Raw genomic sequence first — 23398 nt, forward strand, 5'->3', positions numbered from 1 at the left:
CTCGCGCGATTTAGAGAGGGCACGTGCGGAAGCCATCATGGCGGCTCCCGTAGGCCGGTCCCATGAGGCGTAGCCGGGTCGGTCCAGTGTCCGGTGAGTGGCTGGCGGGGTCGCCCCCGGCGAATCAGCCTGGCTGCTGCCCTGGAATCATGAAGGGCCCCGGGACTGACCGGCTGCCTCCGGCCGCGGCGGGGGCCAGGGGGCTTGTGAGTCCCCACGGTGCGGGTCCCCGTCCCCGGTCGTAGCCAGGGTGGGAGGGGGTCCCCGTGGGCGGTGTCCGTGGGCTCAGGCCAGGAAGCCACGGGGAGTTCACAGGTGTCTCTGCTGGTATGTGACGATCAGGGCCCGTGTATCGTGCAGCTGAGGCGCAGGATCCACCCCGGCCGTGCTATGGTGCTCCGGGCCCTGAGGTTTCTTTTAAGGAAGGTCGTAAGCCCTGTGACCGCGAAGGCCTCCGTTTAGCATTGTGAATGGCACGTGGCTGAAGCAAGGGTGTCTGCCTGTGGCCCACCTTAATTATGCACATTGTAGGGGGAGTGGTCACTTTGGATGGGCTATTACCAGCAGGAGAGTGAGTTTGTGTGTGTGGTTTTTGGGAGGGGGGTGAGGGGGTGAGAGAACCTGGACTTGTGCAGGAAATGGCCCAACTTTATTATCATGCACATTGTGTAAAGAGTTGTCACTTTGGATGGGCTATCACCAGCAGGAGAGTGAATTTGTGTGGGGGGGTGGAGGGTGAGAGAACCTGGATTTGTGCTGGAAATGGCCCACCTGATGATCACTTTAGATAAGCTATTACCAGCAGGACATTGGGGTGGGAGGAGGTATTTTTTCATATTCTCTGTGTATATATAAAGTCTGCTACAGTTTCCACAGTATGCATCCGATGAAGTGAGCTGTAGCTCACGAAAGCTTATGCTCAAATAAATTGGTTAGTCTCTAAGGTGCCACAAGTACTCCTTTTCTTTTTGCGAATACAGACTAACACGGCTGTTACTCTGATGCCTGAGTCTACAGGCAGCCTGAAACTGCACCTCTGATATGTGTGTGATCCGCTGTCTGGTCAGCGGTTGAAACCTAAAGATGACTGTTTAAAAGACACCGTTGTTATCTCTTTTGCTGCCAAGTGTGTTAACAGAAACATGTAGTTAATGGGGCTGATGGTTGCTGGGATATGAAAGTCGGTGTTGGAGTCTCCCCTTAATCTTAAACAACCCCCCCCTCACCCCCGTATCTGCAAATGGAAAAGGAAGAAGTGCCACCCCAGAAATGCTCAACTGCTATCTGTATGCCAAAACCTCCGGATTTTCGCCATGCAACTGTAGTTTCTGCACAGTTTTTAGCATGTTGATCATTAAAATTTTGTCAATAGTGTAAAATCAAAACTTAGAAAAGAAAAACAATGCTAATTGCTCTTAATCTTCATATTTAATGATAGCAAATCTTTAATTTATATCTTGCTTGAAGTTGCTGCAGAATTGTTAGTCTTCCACCACAAAGGGCTACAATATGGACTCCTTTTCTGCCCTAAAATACACAGAATTCTGCTTACAATTATATCTTCAATTATATCTCATTAAAACATGATTGACTTAAGTGGATTGAAAAATAAAAAATTGTCCATCTCCCTTCAGAAATTCTGCAGGTCTGCAAGTAAAATCCCTGAAGATTTCTACTGCTGGTACCAAAATGTGTCTTCTATTTGTAGCATGCTGTTCATGAGAGGAACAGAAGCCTGTCTGGTTTCAGTACATCAGATTGTTCCATGAATTGTGAGCTTTAATTTCTCTTCTTAACATTTGTAGTTATTATGAAAATTATGACATCAGTCCCCGATCATACATTTCTTGAACACCCATGACTCCCCGTTAGTTAACTGGATCCATGACTTCTGTCTGCATCACAAAAATTGATGCAACCTTTGATAGAAGCCCTTGGGTTGTGCAAAGAAAGGTGCAGGAAGCCCTTAATAGCTAAATTTATGGCATTGTCTTTTACTTGGTCTTATTTAGTCTCATAATATAGGTCTTCTATCTGTCTCAGGCATTTCTAGAGGCTCCTATCTCTATGTTGCCTGACTGCTGAATTTGTTGCAAGTGTCAGAATTTTATCACTTGTGGTAAATCGGGAGTGCTGCATGGCTCCGGGAGGCTTGGGGAAAAGGAAATCAGGAAAGTGAAGGTACACGGTACAGACTCTAGACTCAGTCCTGTAAGTGCACCCATGAGGACAGACCTCTGTGCCAGTGTGTGTGGAGACGCATCTACACAGGTAAATTGATTTCAGTGGAAGTTCAGGGCTTAAGTCTACCCAATTTCTCTTCAAATCCTATCCCTTTTCAGTTATACTGTGGAATTGCAACAGTTTTGTGACTGAGACCCTGTGTAATTGCGGAGTCAGGAGCAGAAGACACTCATTAATTAATGACGGATTACAAATGAAAATGAACTATTTCCAGATCTGTTTCAGGTTCTCTGTAAAAGATGTGTTAGTAGATGTGGTATTTTAACCTTTAAACCAAAAGCTTGTTAATGATTTTATAATTTTCAATTGATTTCACAGATAATGCATTTTACCTGGTGTCCAAAGACCTGTTTCTATGGGCTTGAACCTCATTAAGGCCCTGTCTTCTGAGCTGGCATTTGAAAGCCGTTTATAAAACGGTAGCAAAAATGAACAATAAAGTGGGTTGTTTGATAAGGACAATCAGACATTTGCATGTATGTGGTTCTAAACTGGGTCCCAGCTTTAGAACGGCGATGAGGACATACACATTAGGGATCAGTAGACATAAGAGTGCCATACAAAGTGTGAACCTGAGAAGATTCCTGTTAAATGTTCCTCCTCACTGGCTTGAATCATCTCTCCGATTGCTGTCTCACGGGGTGCCTGTTTATAGTAAAGGAGATGCCACTGTAAAAGAACAGAATGTTGCAGTGTCTCTTTTAGATGAACATATGCAAAGTTCATCTAGTGCCTTGGACCCTCTAGAAGAAGATAGAAGTGTTGTTGAAGAGAATCTGATAGTGAAGAGCGAAAGGAGTCAATCACAGCAGTTCTTTGATGACCTTCAAAAATGCACATCTCCCTGTGATGTATTAGACCTAGTTTCAAAGTCTGCTATTTCTGAGAAGCATTGTAGTAACTGTTTTACTACTATGTGGGCGCTCACCAAAAAGCTGTCCGAAGACCAGAAGCGTTATGAGAAACAACTGATGGTTGAGCATCCTGCATTCATACAGCTATGTCAGCGTCTGATGCAAGAGTCTAGGAGCATGTGGTGTGATGACTTGGTATACAGTCTGCATGCTGTGGTGAAGCTAGGGATATCCCAGAACACTCGACTGGTTCAGACTTTGCTGAGGGTCTCTCAGGTAAGTATTGGAATCTTTTAAAGATGGGAATAAAATTCCAGTGCCAGTTCTTACAGGTTATAGAGGCTACAGCCTCAGAGGGTCTCCACATGAACGCCTGTGGTTTGAGTTCTGCCCAGGCTTTCTTTTCATTCCTCTGCACACACCACACCATACAAAGGGAGAGGGCTCAAAGAATACTTGTGCTTCAGGCTGTGCCAAAACTTTAGATCAGCTTGAGGCGTAGAAAAACTCTCTTCTCCCTCCACCCTCACTTCCCCCTCTCCTTTCTCCTCACATGATATGGGGCAAGTTTGAGAGTGAGCAGTTGTGAGGAAAGGTATTTTTGATATTTTGATTGGAGGGCGGAGGGCAGAGGCCAGTGTCCTCCTTGACTCCCAGTTGTTTTACCTGCTGGCTCTGGGAGCTTTCTTTGGTCTACCCACTATTAGCTGTATTATGCTCCCCTTGTCTTGGGAATTTTTGCAGGACCTTCCCCACCTGCTGATGGAACCAGGGACTTCCTCTGAGCATCATATGACTATTTCATGCTGTGCTAGTTGAGGGTTTCTCCATTTCTGGACCTGCTGTTGCCCTGGGAGTTTCTTTCTTGACTTTCTTCAGAGCCCCCCACCAACTACTCCCCTCACCCACTGTGTGCAACTTCTTCTCCCTGTTTCTTCCCTTTCCATTCCCTTAAACCAGTCTGTCCTCATCCCTACCGCCACCACCTCCTAACTCTGCACCTAGCCAACCCATCCTACTTTGTAGAGTTGTATGTGTTTTAATAAAGCAGCATGCAACTTTCAGAGGGAGAGAGGGCACTGATCTATTACATGGAGGGGAAGTTTCCCCACCAGCTGTGCCCACAGTTGGACCCCAGATGTTTTTGAACCTGCACATCAAAACTCTGGTAAATGTTTACAAAACACTTTAGAGAGGAAATCTTGAACATGACCAGTACGACATTCTCCAGCTTGTATCATACTATGTATAGTACATTACACAGTTTCTTCCTTTTGTCCTTAATATGATTTTTATTTTTGGCCTGATTTCTCATTTTCTCAGGGTTAATTGGGAGTTATCTCCACAGAAGTCAGTAGAATTATACCAGTATGTAGGTCAAAGTAGAATCAGCTCTAGTGACTTTTTCTTTGTTCTCGGGGAAGGTGGTGGGGGTAAGATAGGTCAATTTTTGCTAGCTTTCTGCCACTTAGTCTTAAGAACTTTCTAACATTGTGAAAATATATCTTTAATAGGAGCGCCTCAATGAATGTGATGACCGATGTCTCTCTGTTGTGTCAACCACCTTGGCAACCATGGAAAAAAGCAGAAATGTGGATGCTCTTCAAGCTGGATTACAGTGAGAACAATTACATTCTTTTTAATGGTTTCCTTACTTACAAGTCTTGTCATGTGACCATTTATTTCTGTTGGAGGAAAATAAATATGGCATGAAAGGATAGTGATCATCTTTACTCTTTTGCCCAAAATACACTTTGATATTTTCTGGCTTACATTTTTAGCATTTTCTTGAGGATTATTTAATGATACATTGCATTAGAACATTTTAGTAATCACTGCAATGTGCTCATATCTAAAATATGGTAGAAATGTCCAAAGCAAGAAGACACTTGAACTTTTAAGTAACTTTACACGGTCTTAGACAATCAGGGACACTCGGTAGTGACCATGGCTGGAATCCTACGTTGACCTCTGTGTGACAGCTCTGTGCAGGGTCCACCTGGAGAAGCTCATTGCGGGATTGGGACCCAAGTAATTACCATCAGATAGTAGTTGAAACAAATAGCTCTCTTTGGCGCCATTGTTGGCATTCTCAGCAGAAAGGGTGAAGATAGGATAAAACACTGGTCTGGGGCACAGGAGACCTGATTTCTGCCACAGGCCTGCTCGGTGACCTTGGGCAAGTCACTCCACCTCTCTATACCTTAGTTTCCCCATTTGTAAAGTGAGGATAAAACTGCCCTCCTTTGTATAGTGCTTTGATATCTATTAGTGAAAAGCCCTATGTTTCAGCTGGGTGTTATTCTTGATTTCAGTAGGAAATGCTGTTGAGTTGGAATACCATTTTAGCTTGTATTCCACCTGTATTCAAATGTAGGGGTGGGAGAAGCATTACATCTAATCTTGTTTCAGAATAACTTGTTTATGGGTGGTGTTTTTATACGGAGATTGTCGGTCTACAAAGCCTCATCTGCTTACCCCTTCAGGGACCTGGTGTTTCTGAGCTTCTAACAGAACATATTAGTGGATTTATATTGTATGTATCAATTCTATTTCAGCTCAAGCTACAAGAGGATGGGCATGTTGGTTAAATAACAGCATATTCTGTTAGAAGTTCAGGTGCACAGTTCCGGGAGTTTGGGGGAAAGTGGGTTATCCCTCTCCATTTTCCATTTAGAAGACTTTGACTCCATCTTGATTAATCAAACTTCCCTGTTCTCAGGGAAATGTCAATCTCAGTGGATCAATTTCAGAGACTTCCACTGCCATACAGGCACTGAAATTTCCAAAACTATGCTCTGATATTTGATTTAAAAAAATATACTGTTTTAAAGAGAGTTGGGATTTTTTTTGGTTTCTTTAGCCTTTTTGTTTCCTACTGAGCCAAAATGGCAACCACAGATACACCACATCAGAGTCCTTCTCTGTGTGATGCTTTGCCTTCTGCTATATTCAGATCCTGTTCTTCTCCTACAGACTATAGTATCACTTGTTCTCCTTTCCATCTGCTCCATTTTCTGTGTCCTGAACAAGGCTCTCCCGAATTTCACGGGTCACGGGGGGCTTGTCTCCACAGAGAAATTGCACTGGGATAAGTTACATCAGTTTAGTTAAACTGATACCTCTATTTCCCTGCAGTATGTTCACTCTGTTGCTCTTGCATTGGTGTATGTTGCAGCACTGTGTCCACACAGCAGCATTCTGCATCAGTGTAAGCATGGTGCAGTGTGGGTGGGCGGGCGGGCATTCCAGGGTCCTCTGCACTGCTTGGGCAGTGGAGTTTAGAAAGGTTGCCGGACAGATCACGGCACATAGGGAGGAGAAGTCCTACTGATATCTCACGCCAGTGTAGTTACTTCAGTGTCAGGAGATGGCCGCATTGCCATTAAGTCAATTTAACTACGTCAATGTAGAGCTGCACCAGTTTAATTTAAAAAAAAAAAAAGGCGGGGGGGGGGGTGGAAGAGGCGTGAGGAGCTACACCAGTTTATCTCAGGATTCGTCCATGGGAGACAGATGTGTGCCTGCTTCCACCAAAATAAGCAGAGCTTTACTGATTCAACTTGTGTGTGTAGGCCCAAGCCTCCTTAAACCAATTCCATTTCTTTCCTTATCAGGTTACTGGTGGAGCAGCGAATTCCAAAGATCAGTAACATTTTTATGTTGCAAAGCATGATGAAATGCATTGGAAAAGATGCCCCACTCTCTCTCAAAAGGAAATTTGAGGTAAAAGATTAAAATAATTGGTGGGGCCTTGTATTATTCCTGCATAGCTACTGCTCCTGTGTTGCTATTTATTCGTTGTTTATGGTAGCACCTGTTGTACTCTAGGCAGTTTCCAGACATTGAAAATGAATGGTAACTTCCCTAAGTTGCTCATCCTCCAGGGACATTTAAGCAAGTAAACAGTGGTTTGTGGAAGGGAAAACATTTTTTTAATGACTGTACATGTCAATTAAGTTTGCTGTAGTCTGCCCAACAGAGGTATTTCTGCAGGAGGGACTTAAATAGGTAGAGGGTGCAAAGGTCAAACCACGCATAGGGATAGAAAGCATGGAGGTGTTTATGTAAGAAATTGATAGCGTAAAAGATAAGATGCTATCTGTGAGCTTCATTGTAACAGGGCTTTCTGTGTAATGAATCATGCTATTGAGAGGCAAGTAACTACATCTGCCCTAGTCCCAATAGAAAGGGATTCTTAAAATGTTTTCTCAATCCAGTGGAAGGAGCTGGGGTTGATATAGTATTTTTAAACATTGTTTTGACTTTTTTTTTCTATTGATAAAATTTTTTCATTGCCCTTTATGTATGTCTTTGAGAATGTACTGGGTGAAACTATATTTTAAGAGCTGGGGAAACTGAAATTAGTGGGCCTGATTTTTGCTGTTGGTTGCGTCAGTGTAACTCTAACCATGCGAATGTAGTCACTCCTGATTTACTGTGGCTTAAGTGACATCAGAAGTGGGCCCACTAACTTTAGCTTCACCAGTTTTTTAAATCTTGTTTAAATTAGTGTACATCTGCCAAAGGTGTATCACAAAGGGCAATAGAAAATAGTGAGTAATTTACTAAGGATTTAGAATAACTTAGTCTTTGCCATGTGCAAAAGCTCTATCATCCTGACTGTACAATATTGGTAAATATGCCATCCATGCTAAGTAGCAATCCACCGTTCTTTCAAGCATGGGTAGGAAAACTATATACATAGTAACCAGAAATAAGTATTATAAGGCCATCTTGTATTGATTTTATTCAAGAAAGAAACAGGAGCGCCAGAGAACTTTTTAAGGACAGCTCACACTAAACATTAGATTAGCTGTAGTTGTTTTTATAAGAAAAGTGATTGGAAGGAGTTATTTTAAGCTCCTGCCACTGCTTCCAACCTTTCCTTCAGTGCAAATCTGGTGACGTTACTGGATTGGCGTAGTTTTGATCTTCCTGACTCACTTCATCCTTCGACAGATAATTTGGACTGCCAATGCCAAGAATGAAGAGTCTAATCAAATTGAATTCATTTTTAGAGTAGAGTTTTGAAAGAGCTGGACCACTTGACTCCTCTGAACGCTCAACACATGTTTAGTGCTCTGGCTGCGATGAATCACTGCTCCATGCTAATCCTGGATGCCTGCAGTAACAAAATCATTGGTGAGTTAAAGTGAATTTTTAAACTTCCCCTCTCCTTTACTCTGACTCTTCCTAATGAAAATGTCTTATTCCAATTTCCTTTTAAGCCCAGAAAACATGATTGTTTTGTAGTCTAACAATGCAGATCCATTAGACAAAGTACATTACAAAATATTTTGGAGGACTGATGGATGATCAAAGAAAGTAGTTCTTATGGTCTCTGCCCTCATTTATACCATGAAATGTCCTCTCTGTGTATTATAATGGCATTCTTCATATCTCTGAAGTTAAAATTCTGTTAGCATTTTCCCTATTTATAGAATTTGGGGAAAAGAAAACTAAAGGCCAGCAAGAAAAATTAGTGATTTCAGATGTGCTTTTAAAACTGTTTGTTTCTGAACTGAAAATTTGCATCTCCTAGTATGAATTGACAACTGTTTAGGGAGTAAGCAAAAGGGAACATGTTCACTGATTAAGTGGATTTCATTATTAGTTCTACTTAATAAATGATGGCCCAATTGAGCCCAAAGGAACTTAAAATGAAGGTTAATACTCTGACCTTTACTCAGACCCTTGCAATAAGTATTGTAGACATAATTGATCAATAAGTATTGATATATACTCTTGAATCCAAAACTATGGTAAAAGAACATTAATGTTGCAAAGTCAAGCCCTCAAAAGGTAGGAAATGTCAAAATTCAGGTTGCCTGTGCAACCTTAATTTGGTCTCCTTATGCATACACCTTATGATACAATCTTTAATTATATGGCAATAAACTATTTTCTCCCACAGGACCCCTGCTTCATTAATGTGCAGGATGGATGGTATTCATAGTATGAAGCTATTGAATACTTTGTTGTATCCTCATTGTTTAGTGTACAGCCATAGGTCTTATTTACTGCAGGTGATTCAAATCCTGCTCTGAAGACAGCATTATTTATTTCCCAATTTGCTTTTCTGTGGCATTTATCACTATAATATCTGAGTGCTTCACAAACATGGATTTATTTTCATAACACCAAAGAGTGAGGTGGTGGTATCTGCATTTTAAATATGCAAAAAGAAAAGGAGTACTTTTGGCACCTTAGAGACTAACCAATCTATTTGAGCATAAGCTTTCGTGAGCTACAGCTCACTTCATCGGATGCATACTGTGGAAAGTACAGAAGATCTTTTTATACACACAAACCATGAAAAAATGGGTTTACCACTACAAAAGGTTTTCTCTCCCCCCACCCCACTCTCCTGCTGGTAATAGCTTATCTAAAGTGATCACTCTCCTTACAATGTGTAAGTAAATATGCAGAACTGAAGCACACAGATATTAAGGTCAGAAGTGTCCACTGATTGAGTGCCTAATCTGATTTTTTCAGAGCACTCAGCATTATTTGGCACTTTATGTGTTTTGAAGCACAGCTCCTCTTGATTTAACTTGCAGCTGTGAGCGCTCAGCAGTTCTGCAGATCAGATTCGAGGGTCTCAGCTTGGGCACCCAGAAAATGAGGAACACATTGGGTTAAGTGATTTGCCCAGCATTGCATAGGATTGAAGGATAGAAGACAAGGCTAGGCCAGGATAGAATTCAGGATGACATTCAAGTAGCCGAGACCATCCTTCCTATTTCTGCAGTCATCTGTCTTGTTCGATATACACCTTCCAACTACTGCAACAAATGAAGCAGGGGGTCCTAGACAATAGCCTCCTTTATTACGCAACCCTGATGATCCACCTGATCATGTCCATCCTGTGCACTGAATGAGGCACAGGTCTTGTGGAAAAAATAGAATGTGATCATGAAATTACAGACTGTCTCATAATGCATATGCACTAGGGGAACTGAATTAAGGTTACACAGGAAGCCTTCATTCTTGCATTTCCTAACTTTTGAGCGTTCAACTTTGCAATTTTGCTACTTTTCTTTTAATACAAATTGTTTTGCGGTTTGTGTGTGTGCGTGCATCCACACGTATAATTTCCTAGGGTTTTAAAAGAAAACTGAAAAAAACAAATTCCATCCGCTGGTATCATGCTGACACCCACATAAAGGTCATCAGCAGGACTGGAACCTTTAGACAAGTGGTTTTCAACCTGTGGTCTGTGCACCTCTGGGGGTCCACAGATGATGTCTATGATTTCCAAAGGAGTCTGCACCTCCATTCAAAAAAATTTTAGAGGTCCACAAATGAAAAAAGATTGAAAACCACTGCTTTAGATCCAGTTCATATAACTCTGCCCCTACATCTAAGGGAGTAACTTATTGCAATAATAGTTGGTGATTCTCAATATGGACCAGCACTAGAGGAGGATGAAACACGTTTCTGTCTGCAAATAGCTATGAAACCCATAGGCAGAGGAATGGTAAGACTCAGGATGTTTGGGTTCCATTCCAGGCTTTGGAGGGGAGTGTTCTCTGGTGGGCATAGACTTTTCTGCCCATTCCTCTCAAGCTTTGTCCCTTCTGCCCTGTCTCAGCTATGTCTCTTCCCCCACCCTCAGCTCCTTGTCCCAGTCTTGTTCTCCTTGCCAAACCAGTCTATCTCCACTCCTCAGGGTTCTCATCCTAGTTCCAGTCTCTTGCCCAATTAGTCCCAACATCCCCCTGTATGCTCCTAGTCAGAGACCCAGTCTATATCCCCAAACTTTTCATCTCGGTCTCCTTTGCCCAGCCAGTCACAGTCTCTTCCATGGCTCCCCATCTGATTTTTCACATCACCCCCCCACTGGCTGCTGGTCCCAGTCATATCCCACAACGCGCCGCTCACAGTCACTGTTCTTTTTGTTGTTGTTCTGTTACAGAGAGTATCCATGGTACTCCATTTTGGCAGTTAATCCATGTTCTGAGGTCATGCAGCATCCTCCGGTACCGCAATGTAGTTTTGTATTCAGCAATAGCAAACTACGTGACTTCAGCCATCTACATGTGGGACACTAAACAGGTGAGGTAGTGACCACAAGCTCTATAGTGACACCACACGAACTGCCAGTACAAAGCTGTGCCCAGGTGCACACAAACACTGTTTATGGAGCTGCTAGTTACGACTCAGTACTTCGGTTTGCATTCTGAAATGGGCTTAAAATGGGGCATAAGTTCCAGTTTGGCTCTACACGTAGAGCAACTACACAATGTTAGAAAATTCAAAGGGCATAAAAAACAATGCAGTTTTTCTCTGGTTTCTTTTCATGAAAGTTTAATAGGAATAACTTGGTAGAAATTGGTCCGTGGCTGAAAAATTTGTCAGTTTCAAACTTCTCTTTCTTGATGTATATCTTTGAAACAACAGGGTGTATTTATGCAGATTGATTGAGGGGAAATCTTCAGTAAAACTGGTACATTGGCTGTCGTTTAATTTGTATAAGCGTAGCACCGACAAGTCCTCATCATGGACCTGAACCCTGTGCTCGGCGCTAGAACCAAAAGGCAGACCCTGCCCCACAGAGCTTCAGTCTAAGTGTAAGAGAAGAAACAACAGGGATACAGACATACAGATGGTGGATTAGAGGGAAACAATGAGACAATATTGGCTTAAATATTTTAATAAGTGTTTGGAAGTTTAACAGTCCATTGTTCTCCTATTTATTGCAGTATAGTAATAAAGAATACAGTTAGTCATGCTCATAATATATTAATTTTCAAAAGTTTATTTTCATTTTTAAAAACCTCTCTGATGCTATGACACCAGACAATTAAGTAAATTTCCATATTGAGGTCTGTACTCTAGTTTTAATTTGTTGGTTTTTAGCCTTAAAAATGTTTTTCTTCATATACTTTTTTTTGCGCGTTTTAGATTGTCCTGTTTTTGTCTGCCTTTGAGGGACTTCGTTTTCGACCTGTTGAGCTGATGGATATTTTGGCTGAGAAGGTGACAAGTCATCCTGAATCCCTGAATCTGAAGGATATTCTAAGTATTCTCCGGGTGTATTCACTTCTCAACCACGTTCCCAAATGCCAAAATCAGGAGTAGGTTCTGGCTTAGAAAGCTTTGTATTAAATTACATATTTGTTATGTGGGTGTCTGAAGAGGCACCCTAAAGAGTACCTGCTACTGATCTTGGATTCCAGTTGTGAAATACTTCTCACTTTGTCTGTTTTACTAAATCTGTGAGATAAACTTGCTTTACCTGTCACTAGTATAAAAAATATATACATTTTTTCTAAACAGTAAAGCAATGTAATAGAGAATGCACAAGATGTAATAGAGAGTGGGTGCCCATCACTTAAGTTATAGCCTGATAAAAGTGGTGAACAGGTTGTAGCTAGTGGTAAGCTTAGGTGCTGGACTTGGGTTCTGGTTATCCAAATAAATTGGAATATCTGTCTGGAGTTTTATTTCAAAAGTATTGATTTATATTTTATAGAGATTTTTAGGAAAGTCTGAGTTTATTTATAAACTGGTACGTAAAGATATCTTTTTTTTTTTTTTTTTTCTTTTGAAGGTTCCTGGAGTCTCTCAACAGTGCCTTGAATAAGTACCTCACCAGGATTTCTAATGTGGATCTGCTGAAGGCAGTGTATTCATTTTGCGTTTTAAAGTATCTGCCCCAGCCTGCACTTAGTCAGCTCCTGCAAGGGGACAACCTCAATGAGTTACTAAAATCAGGTCAGGCATTAATGTATTCATGTGTGTTATGCCATTGAATTCAGACTAGTGTGTAGAGAACAGTAGTAGTAGCTTCAACACAATCACTCTTTAGGGTGTGGTTGCATTGAAGCTCACAAGCTAAGTGGGGCAGACTGGTTAATATAAAAAATGGAGTTCAGCAAGTTGTTGTTACTTGTTAGTGATTCAGGTGACCCTGTCCTCAGACTCAGCACTGAACCAGTGCCCTCATCGTGGCGATGTGTTGTGCTGTTGGAGGTACCATTTTCAGATAAGACACTTCAGTAATGAGGAAAGTGTTTCCTAGGTAACTGTGTGTGTGAAAGACAGTAAATCCAAGATTTGTTGTAGAAAGTCAAATGTGAACAAATTGTGGATTCTTATGTCTGTGATGCACATTCAAGATTTTCCAAGAACCTTTTAAAAAAATAACCAAAGTGATGTATGTTTTTCAGCTAAATCAAAGTTTAGCTCAAAATACAACTTGTGGTTAGAAGTTGCTTGACTGTTTTGCTTTAGGATGAAGGACCCCGACTGAAATGGTTCAAGGTAGTTGTTCAGCTTTGTGTTATAATGCTCTACAGCTAATCGCTTAGTTTGGCACTGAGTCAGGGTGTAAGTGTATACGTTGCTTGAAGTTCTGTAAGCCCCTACGCTTCAACAAAACAGCCTGTCTACTTGGAACCTGAATAGTTCAGTGCAGCTGAGTGAATAATTGACCCTTCCATTCACTGGCTGAATCAAAGGGGGGAGAAAATCAGTTTATTTTGAACTGAAATTGATTTTTATTTATTTAGGCTTTTCCCACTGAAATGAAAAAGTTCCATTCTGGTCAAATGAAATGTTTCCATATTGTTTTGAAAAAATATTTTTCACAATTTTTTCCCTCATTTTTTTTGTCTGAAACTATTTGCTGAATTTGACCCAAATTTGCAAATAGTTTTCCCCACCTCAAAACCTGCATTTTATCAGAGAATTTACTTTTCAGCTGAAAAATTTTGCCCAGCTCTTGTTACGAATTACACCTGGTAGGACACGCACAGTTCGAATCTAGGCTGAGGCACAGAAATAAAGTCCACAACTGCAGAGTTCCCAAAAGACACTAAGTTTATTACGCTCGAGCGTGGTGCCCCCCTGCTAGCCAGGAGGGGACCCTGAATGCAGATTATACAAAGGTTATATACCTTTTAGCAAAGCATGTTGCCCTCCTGCATCGGAAACCTTAGCCAATAAACAAACCCTTGTCTTATCTACCACCTATCCCTGCTTGGTGCATTCCTCGTGCTATACCAGTATGTTAATTACACAGCATGGTCCTAAAGCCATGCATCAGTAACTTTTATTATCAGAATGGGAGGCCTCACATCAAGGCCAAGAGACAGGGAGTTAGAGACTGACAAAAACCAGATACTGGGAGTCAAGGCAGGCTGGAGACAAGGAGGAGGATTTTCACAGGGATTCAGTATCTAAGGATCGCTCCTCCTGGTGTATGATGTGCTGGCATTTAAACAATGGTGGGCCCCAAACCAAAGTGGAGTCACATGTGCTAACTTTTCCTTAACACTCTACAGTTTGGTACTGTTAAAGCATGTTCTCAAAATGACATCCAAAATGTGACTTAACTTCTTATGTTTTATCAATATCCATTAAAGTATTGGGGTATTTTGTTTTTGTTTGTTAAAAACAGCTTCCATGTGTACATCAATGTATTTCACTTATTAGTAACCCAGCTGTAATAGGGTAACGTGTGTAGCTGTACACAATAGGGGGTGGGGGGGAAGTGGTTAAATGAATAGATTTCAGACTTTCAAGAGTGGATGGTCCAGTGGTTAGGGTGGTAACCTAGGACCTGGGAGCCAGGGTTCAACTCCCTGCTCTGTCACAGACTTCCTCAGTGACCTTGGATAAGTCTCTTAGCCTCTCTGTGCCTCAGTTCTCCATCTGTATAGTAGCATTGCTTTACCTCACCAGGAAGCTGATTCTACAGTAATGTGTGTCTTGTAAATTGCTTATAGAGCTATATAGAACAAGAAGGTTTTAACAATGCCTTGATGGCATCTTTTCAAGAAACAATTAGTTTTGTTATGCCTAATTTGGAATGAATCTACTGCTCAGCAAAGCTGAAATCTGTTCTTACTGCAAGGTAGCCAGTGAAACTGTGGATTTGTTGAGATAAAACGATACAATATAAATATAACGAGTCCACTATAATGCTACCTTTCTATCCTTTTTTCAGATGGCCTTAATAAGGAGCAGAATGAAATGATGCTGCACTGTGTGAACATGTGTCTGGAACTTGATAGTCCTCCTTCATTCACTAAGCCAGCAACTGTGTTTATAAAGAAACCCTCATCACCTTTGGTTTCTGATCTCCCTGAGGTACAGGAGGCTCTCCTGAAACTTCTGGGAGATGAGCGTATGGTTCAGCAAAACATCCAACTGCCACATGGTTACAACATTGGTATGGGACCAATTCATTGTCATGTGCCTTTGAATATTGATTTATAGTGGTAAAGAAATGGACTGGCAACTATTGCATATAATATAAGGGGTGTAAAATATAAATTTCTGGTGAGAAGGTCTATTTGACAACTATGCCTTTATGGTTGTATTTTCTATGACATTCACGTTAAAATAGTTGGACAGTTGACTAAAATATTGTTACTGCTCTGGTTTGTAAAATTGCGGTGGGCTTTTTGTGGTTAAAATCTGGCTTTTGATGCAACTAATCCTACATAAACCCAATAGGCAATAACTATATTAAACAACACTGACCTTTCAATGCTAACATATTTTTTTAATCTTTGGATTAAAGAAACAATATAAAATGGCAAAATATGAAACTTCAATGTGATTGTTTTAGCTGTGGAACAGTTTTCCTTTTTCTTTGATTTAAAGAACAGGATATGAGCTTCATTGAAAAACCATTTATAAATTTAGTAAAGTTCCATGGTGTATGGTTTCTTTTGTATGCAGGGTTTATACTTCTATGATTATATCATTTGCAAGGTACTCTCATTACCTGATTCACTTATTATATTTCTGGTATTTTTATTCCTAAATTTATCAATCCTAGTGATAAAAGACAAGGGACTATGTATGGATCTATGAAACCTCAGACAGCAATTTTTTTCTTTAAATCCTGAATTGATACGCCTATTCATACTGTATCTATGATTTGTGATAACAAGTACCTTTTCTGACTGTGTCAAAGCGCCAGCTGAATCTATTCGTTGCTCTCGAAGGAACAGCAATATATTGTGCAAACTGTCACACAAATGCAATAATTATAGCTGTTTCTTTTCTATTGACTCCATAAAATATATTGGAATGGTCAAAGCCTCTTGTGGCATTTAATATTCTACTGCTTTGCTTTCAGATTTTGAAATCAAAATGGATGCAGACAGAAAAAAAGTGCTTCCAGTAACTGAAGTAGATGATCCTGCTGATGTTCCAAATGTTCAACGGTACCTTTATTTGGTTACAAGTTTTCTTTACCAGGCCCTTTTTATGTGAGGCTCCTCCTGTGCCTCTCTGGCTCATTGATCTGCAAAGCAAGTAATTCATTTTCTCTATGCTCTCACAAGAGTATAAGAATTGCCACACTGGATCAGACCTGGGCCTCATCCAGTATCCTGCCTCCAACTGGGGCCAGCACTGGATGTTTCAGAGGCAGGTGCAAGAAACTCCACAGTGGGTAGCTGTGGGATAATCTGCCCTCATAAAGGTCTCCTAGGTTATAAGGCCAGAAAGGGGGGGATCACTTTGATCATGTAGTCTGACATCCTGCCTAACACAGGTCATAGAACTTCCCTGAATTAACTCCTGTTTGAACTAGAGCATGTCTCTTAGAAAAACATCCAGTCTTGATTTAAAAATTGCCAGTGATGGAGAATCCACCACGACTCTTGATAAATTGTTCCAATGGTTAATTACCCTCACTGTTAAAACATTACACATTATTTCCAGTCTGAATTTGTCTAGCTTCAACTTCCAGCCATTGGATCTTGTTATACCTTCGTCCACTAGATTGAAGAGTCCCCTCCTCCCCCCCCACCCCCCCCGCAATTATCAAATTTCTGTTCCCCATATGTAGGTACTTATAGCCTGTGATCAAGTCACCCCTTAACCCTCTCTATGTTAAACTGAACAGATTGAAGTATTTTAATCTGTCGCTATAAGATGTGTTTTCCAATCCTTAATCATTCCCATGTCTCTGAACCCTCTCCAATTTATCAACATCATTTTTAAATTGTGGACACTGAAACAGGGCCTCCTCCCCTAATAATTAGAGTTTGGTATAAATCCTGAAACATGAGATTTTGATTCCCTTCCAAAAAAACTTTTGCATTAACTACAACTGAATATTCTTGTTATCTATATAAATGTTGAATCCCTCTGTGACACTTACTAAAGTTGACTTCAACAGGATCCTGTGGCAATGAGTTCCAGTCTAATTATGCGTTGAGTGAAAAACTATATCTCTATTCCGTGTTAGAATGGAGAGACCAATTCAACTGTATGCTAAGGAATGTTCTCTTTTTTTAGTAAATGAGATATGTCTAAATCCAGTGACCCAATTTTTGGACCATGTTACAAACTAGGAAACCTAAATTGTGACTTTGAGACCACAATACTGCAGATTTTGTATCTTTAACAATAACGTATCCCTTGTTGACCAAATTCAGCAAAAGGCCTGTGCACCACTGAAGTCAGATTCTGAGGGTTTAGGTGGGATCTAAGTGATGCATGGCCTTGCGCAGATGAATTGCTATCTGTCTGTCGGGGGAAAAAAGGAACTGGTTACTCTGTACCAATACTGCTTGTCAGGCTACCAAATCACTGGACTTTTCTGAACCTTCCAAGCAGGTTAGGGATTTGCACAATAGATAATGGAAGAAAGAAGGAAATAAATGTTACATGCGTAAGAACATAGGAACAGCCATACAGGGTCAGACCAATGGTCCATCTATCCCAGTATCCTGTCTTCCAACAGTAGCCAATGCCAGATGCTTCATAGGGAATGAACAGAACGGGGCAATTATCGAGTGATCCATCCCTGTCCTCCAGAATCTGGCAGTCAAAAGTTTCGGGACACCCAGAGTATGGGATTGCATCTCTGATGCAATCCCATATTTTGGATGCTTCTGTTTCACATAATGCACCATTCTGAACTTCTCCAGCCTTAGTTGCAGAATGATTTGAGGCCTAAGAATTCAATCTTTGACATACATACTGTATGGGCAGACCTCGGCACCTAGCTAAAACACATTGCAGGAGAGAGGGGTTTAAGTTGCTTAAGTCCGGAGAAGCAAAAGAATGATTAAATTAGGAGTGGACAAAAATATTAGCAATAAACTAACACAGCAGTGCTATTCCTTAATATTAAAGGCATTCTCTGAACGGTTAACTGTGAAGAATACTTAAATTGCACCAACATAATGCTGTTTGCCAGCTCCCTAAGAAATTATTACTGTTTTTGGCTTTAGAGTGGCTGTTCTCTGTGCTCCTCCATCTGCTTTCTGTTTTGGCACAAGACACCCCCGAGGCAAGCTGGCAATGAAGATGAGGCATCTGAAAGCACTGGGCTATCATGTGATACTGGTAAGAAGTCTAAATGCAAATCTTACCAGTATGATGACATATATGATGTGTATGATAGGTGAAGAACAGAGTACTGGGAGTGGTAAGCTTAACCTAAATTGACACTGCTGGAAAAACTCCTTGATCAGTGATGGTATGCTGTGGTGTTGGGCAAAGGAACTCCACTATGGTAAACTATGTCCAGGTGGAGTTTGATCCTTTTTTGTCACGAACTACACCAGGGGTCGGCAACCTTTCAGAAGTGGTGTGCCGAGTCTTCATTTATTCACTCTAATTTAAGGTTTTGCCTGCCAGTAATACATTTTAACCTTTTTAGAAGGTCTCTTTCTATGTCTATAATATATAACTAAACTATTGTTGTATGTAAAGTAAATAAGGCTTTTAAAATGTTTAAGAAGCTTCATTTAAAATTAAATTAAAATGCAGAGCCCCCCCGGACCAGTGGCCAGGACCCAGGCAGTGTGAATGCCACTGAAAATCAGCTCATGTGCCATAGGTTGCCTACCCCTGAACTACACCATAATTCGCCAAAAGCTAAAACTGAGTTGCTGAATTCCAGTACCTAAGAACCTTGCATGAATTTGATCAGATATTGACTCATTCACCTGTTTTCATGTGGAATTGCAGATCTGAACTGATCACTTTCTGGAATGCAGGGATTCTCTACATCTGTTTCCTTTCATTAAGTGCGTTGGTTCACAAGAGAATGTGAGTTTGTTATTTAGCAGCGGAACTAATGCACCCTTTCCCTTCTTCTCCTGTCCACTAAGGTCCACTACCAGGAGTTTAAAAAACTGAAGAAAGAAGAAGCAATTGAGTGTTTGAAGGGAGAAATCTATTCAGCAAATGCTTTTCCTTTTTCCGATGTGAATTTGCAGGATAATATTTAAAACGGACTGAGAACTTCGGATCTCCTGCTTTTTTCCCATCACAGCCATTCACAAGAAGATGGAAGCAGTTTCATATATTCCTGAAAAATGCCTCAAGACATTATACCCTGTAGAAAGTTTGTAAATTCAACTATATCTACTGAAGGAGTTTTTTAGCAGTAGAAGCAGTTACTTTCAAACCTGTGTTCTGGAATGCTATAGCTAAGGCTCCTTAAACAATGATTGACTTCATTTAAAAACAAACAAAAAAAAAAACCTCCTGCATTTAATGTTGAAACTATCTCAAATTTATCTTTTTTTTTAAACTACATCTAGGCTACTCCAGTGGGCCAAACTGTTCATTTGTTCTTGAACTGGGGGAGTGTGACCGTCTTTCAGAGCAGTTGGGACCATGACTGCTCTCACTGTAGTGAGAATGGGATAACGAGTCAATCTGTCTTTAGCTTTCAGTAAGAACTCCAGCCAGAAAAGCAGTAAATCATTAGATATTGACTGGAGTGGAAATCAAAACTCCCAAATCTCTTGATAAGTTTGTAACTCAGAAAATAACTTTCTAGTCTCGTTTTCAGAAGTCTGGGACAGCAAATGATTCTTTATTCTCCATGCTTTTTCTTCAGTCTGAAGCCTTTCCGCCTGTTATAAAGCACTCTGAGAGTCATAGCTATAAGATCCTGTCCCTCGTATAAATTGCCTTGTGATATCTTCTTGTATTTCAGTATTAGCTCTTCCAAGACTACTTACAGCTATTGCACAGTGCTTACGGAGGAGCACTGCGGAAAGGGATCTGGGGCTCAGAGTGGACCACAAGCTAAATGAGTCAACAGTGTAATGCTGTTGCAAAAAAAAGCAAATATCCTTCTGGGATATATTAGCAGGAGTGTTGTAAGCAAGACACGAGAAGTAATTCTTCCACTCAACTCTGCACTGATTAGGCCTCAGTTGGAGTATTGTGTCCAGTTCTGGGCACCACATTTCACGAAGGATGTGGACAAATTGGAGAGTCGAGAGAAGAGCAACAAAAATGATTTAAAGGTCTAGAAAACGTGACCTATGAGGGAAGATTGAAAAAATTGGGTTTAGTCTGGAAAAGAGAAGACTGAGAGGGGACATAACAGTTTTCAAATATGTAAAAGGTTGTTGCAAGGAGGAGGAAGAAAAATTTGTTTTTCTTAACCTCTGAGAATAGGACAAGAGGCAATGGACTTAAATTGCGGCAAGGGAGGTTTAGGTTGGACATTAGGAAAAACTTTCCAACTGTCAGGGCAGTTTAAGCACTGGAATAAATTGCTTAGGGATGTTGTGAAATCTCCATCTTTGGAGATTTTTAAGAGCAGGTTAGACAGACACCTGTCAGGATGGTCTAGAGAATATATAGTCCTGCTGCGAGTGCAGGGGACTGGACTGGATGACTTCTCAAGGTCCCTTCCAGTTCTATGATTCTATGATGCAACACAACATCCACTGGCCCACTACGTAGTAGAGGATAAATCAGAATAATGGTGGTATTGCCTACTGATATAAATGTGAAGTTTAAAGAATGCTCTAATTTGAAGGAGTGGAAGAGGCAGACCTAGCTCTTCCATCCTGTTCTTGAAAATACTCATTAGTACTTGCTTTCAAGAGTCAGTCAATGAAACACTTGCATTTTTTGTCAAGTTATTTTTTTGTTTTAGTGAAGTGCAATTTTGAATAGGGGTATTTTGAACATTTACTTAGTAACAGCACTGAAACTTGTGGTCTTCATAGAATATCAGGGTTGGAAGGGACCTCAGGAGGTCATCTCGTCCAACCCCTTGCTCAAAGCAGGACCAATACCCAGTTTTTGCCCCAGATCCTGAAATGCCCCCTCAAGGATTGAACTCATAACCCTGGGTTTAGCAGGCCAATGCTCAAACCACTGAGCTATCCCCCCGCCCCTTACAAATCTGTTACCCATTTTTGCATTATGGTCAGTCCTGTGATAATGATATTGTTCAACCAGAACAAGTAAATATATGTTAGAGCCTTTGGCAGTAACCTTATTCAACCAAATGGCGGTGCTCTTGCTTCGCATCATGGTGGGCTGTGAACTGCACACTTCTTTGTCTCTGTATCTGTCTCTGTATTTGGCTGAAGCTTTGCAGTGATGTGGTAAAAGAATTAAGGTGAAAAGAAGAAATGAGGCATTATTTTAATTTGCTGCCGTACCCTTCCCGGAGTAGGTCAGCTGAATATGATATATGTTTGTGGAGAGAACTTGCTAGTAAAGATATGTACAGAGTTATGACTGGTAACATACCACAAGAAGAGCTGTCTTTGCTGGTTTTCAGACTGGCTGAAACCCTGAAGCATGGAAATTCTGCCAGAAAGCCTGAACTTGTGAGATTTAAAACTGGATTTTCAGACCAAAGCGATTTGCTTGTTGATGGGATTTCCCTTTTTCTGGATCAGATGCACCAAGAAATACTGATTATCTGAATGAACCTTTCCTTTTCTTCTAGCCAAGATGGCATGCAAGCGATTTTCTTTTCTGTCAACACTACGTTAAAGGTGTAGAGTACTCATGACCACTGCACTGAATGAGTGACCACTGGAAAAAACCGTAGTGGGTGGAACCAATGACCCACCTCATTACACTAGTTATAATGTAATAGGCCCGAATAGAAGGCATATTTCATGCCATATGCAACGTGATAGTACCTTGCTCCTGCTGTATCACTAACTGTTTGTATTATTCTTGCATCTTATAAATACAGTGCTATAAACACTCAGCTATAGAATAGTTATGAAAGATATTTGTTCCCAGTGAGGACTTCGGTCTTTCTTCAGATTTTCTGAGTCTTTTACCCTATTCTTTCCCTCCTACTGTGGATTCCGCTTGTTAGCAACCTCTCAGATCCCAGCAAAAAGTTGCTATTATCTAAAGGTTGCCAGTAAGCAGAAAGTTAGCCCATAGGGGTGCAGCTAGGGAATGAAGCACTGGGACATGCGTGGTACCTTTCCCTGCCTGCCCGCAAACCTGCCTCCAGCTGGGAGGGGCGGCTACATGCAGAGTAGCAGGGGGGATGCAGCCCAGATGCTGGGGCTTTCCATGTGGGTTTTGGGGGTTGTGGGGCTGCACAGTACAGGAGCCTGGGCTTGGCACGTCCCACTTCTTCCTCCCCTGGCTGCAGCCCCGCAAACCTCCCTGCTGCTGCCCTGCCTGCAACCTCCCCTCCCAGCCACAGGTAGGGCTGCAGACAGGAGGCACATCAAAAACTTGTCAATTAGCAGTATGCCTGTTGCCAATATCCAAATCCTATTAACATTAAAGTCAGTGGGGTGGGATTAGAAAATGTTGCTACCCACAGGAAGTTGATAATATCAGGATTCCTATTAAGTGGCACCCACTGTGTTTGCCTCCTAGCATTTCCCTCTAGCTTGAGTGTGAATATCATTCATTGTACAGTTGCGACCATGGCATGGCATCTAAAATGCCACAAGATTTTCAGGTGTCAATCATCGAAGGCCAAATTCCATTTTTAGGCATGATTCCTGGGCCAGAGTATATATTTCGGATAACATGCTCCCACTGATGTCAATGGAAAATTTTTACATAGATCAAGTATAGAATTTGACAGTAACTCAACTTATTAGTTACTATTCTTTATTAAGTACTTTGTTTTTCCATTCAGTATTGCTCATGGGGAAAGCATATGGCACCCTCATGGGACCACCACCCACTTTTCCTTTTCACTTTCATTTCTCTTTCTGTCCCTCTTCCTTTTCATTCTCTCCTCCTTTCTTCCCTCTGCATTTCTTTCCTCACCGCAATTCCTAATTTCTCCGTATCCTTGGTTTTTCTCCCACCCATTCCATCTATTAAATGATCAGCAATAAAGAAAGTTAATGTTGACCCTAAAGGGTTTGTTTTAGTTCTCACTCGAGTGAGATTAATAGGGGACAGAGGAGTTCATGCCTCTCTGAGCCATTGTTTCAGGCTGGCTGCAGACTCGGGAAGGCAGCCTTGTGTCCATTTACCCTTGGTTCATGTTTGGAAGGTTTTCTTTCTAGTGATAGTTAGAAACTTCTTTCTGAAATGAAAGCTGAGATTTTGCACAAAGT

General features: G+C 41.1%; 1 protein-coding gene across 2 annotated transcripts; it reads left to right on the forward strand.

The window, feature by feature from the left end:
* Positions 1–2: 2 nt before the first annotated feature.
* On the forward strand, positions 3–22065 carry FASTKD2 (FAST kinase domains 2). 2 transcript variants are annotated; one of them, XM_084643321.1, is made up of 13 exons: positions 10–93; positions 1635–1772; positions 2563–3374; positions 4613–4716; positions 6716–6824; positions 8120–8243; positions 11020–11159; positions 12009–12181; positions 12658–12821; positions 15058–15282; positions 16201–16288; positions 18311–18425; positions 19196–22065. In XM_084643321.1, the coding sequence occupies exons 3-13, from the start codon at positions 2673–2675 to the stop codon at positions 19313–19315; spliced, it is 2064 nt and encodes a 687-aa protein (XP_084499447.1). In that variant the 5' UTR covers positions 10–93; positions 1635–1772; positions 2563–2672; the 3' UTR covers positions 19316–22065. The 2 variants fall into 2 exon arrangements, with proteins under 2 accessions (XP_084499446.1, XP_084499447.1); XM_084643320.1 differs by lacking the exon at positions 1635–1772 and having other exon boundaries at positions 3–93.
* Positions 22066–23398: the final 1333 nt, after the last annotated feature.

This window comes from Lepidochelys olivacea, assembly GCF_965140295.1.
Source record: "Lepidochelys olivacea isolate rLepOli2 genome assembly, chromosome: 11".
Classification (NCBI taxonomy): Eukaryota; Metazoa; Chordata; order Testudines; family Cheloniidae; genus Lepidochelys; species Lepidochelys olivacea.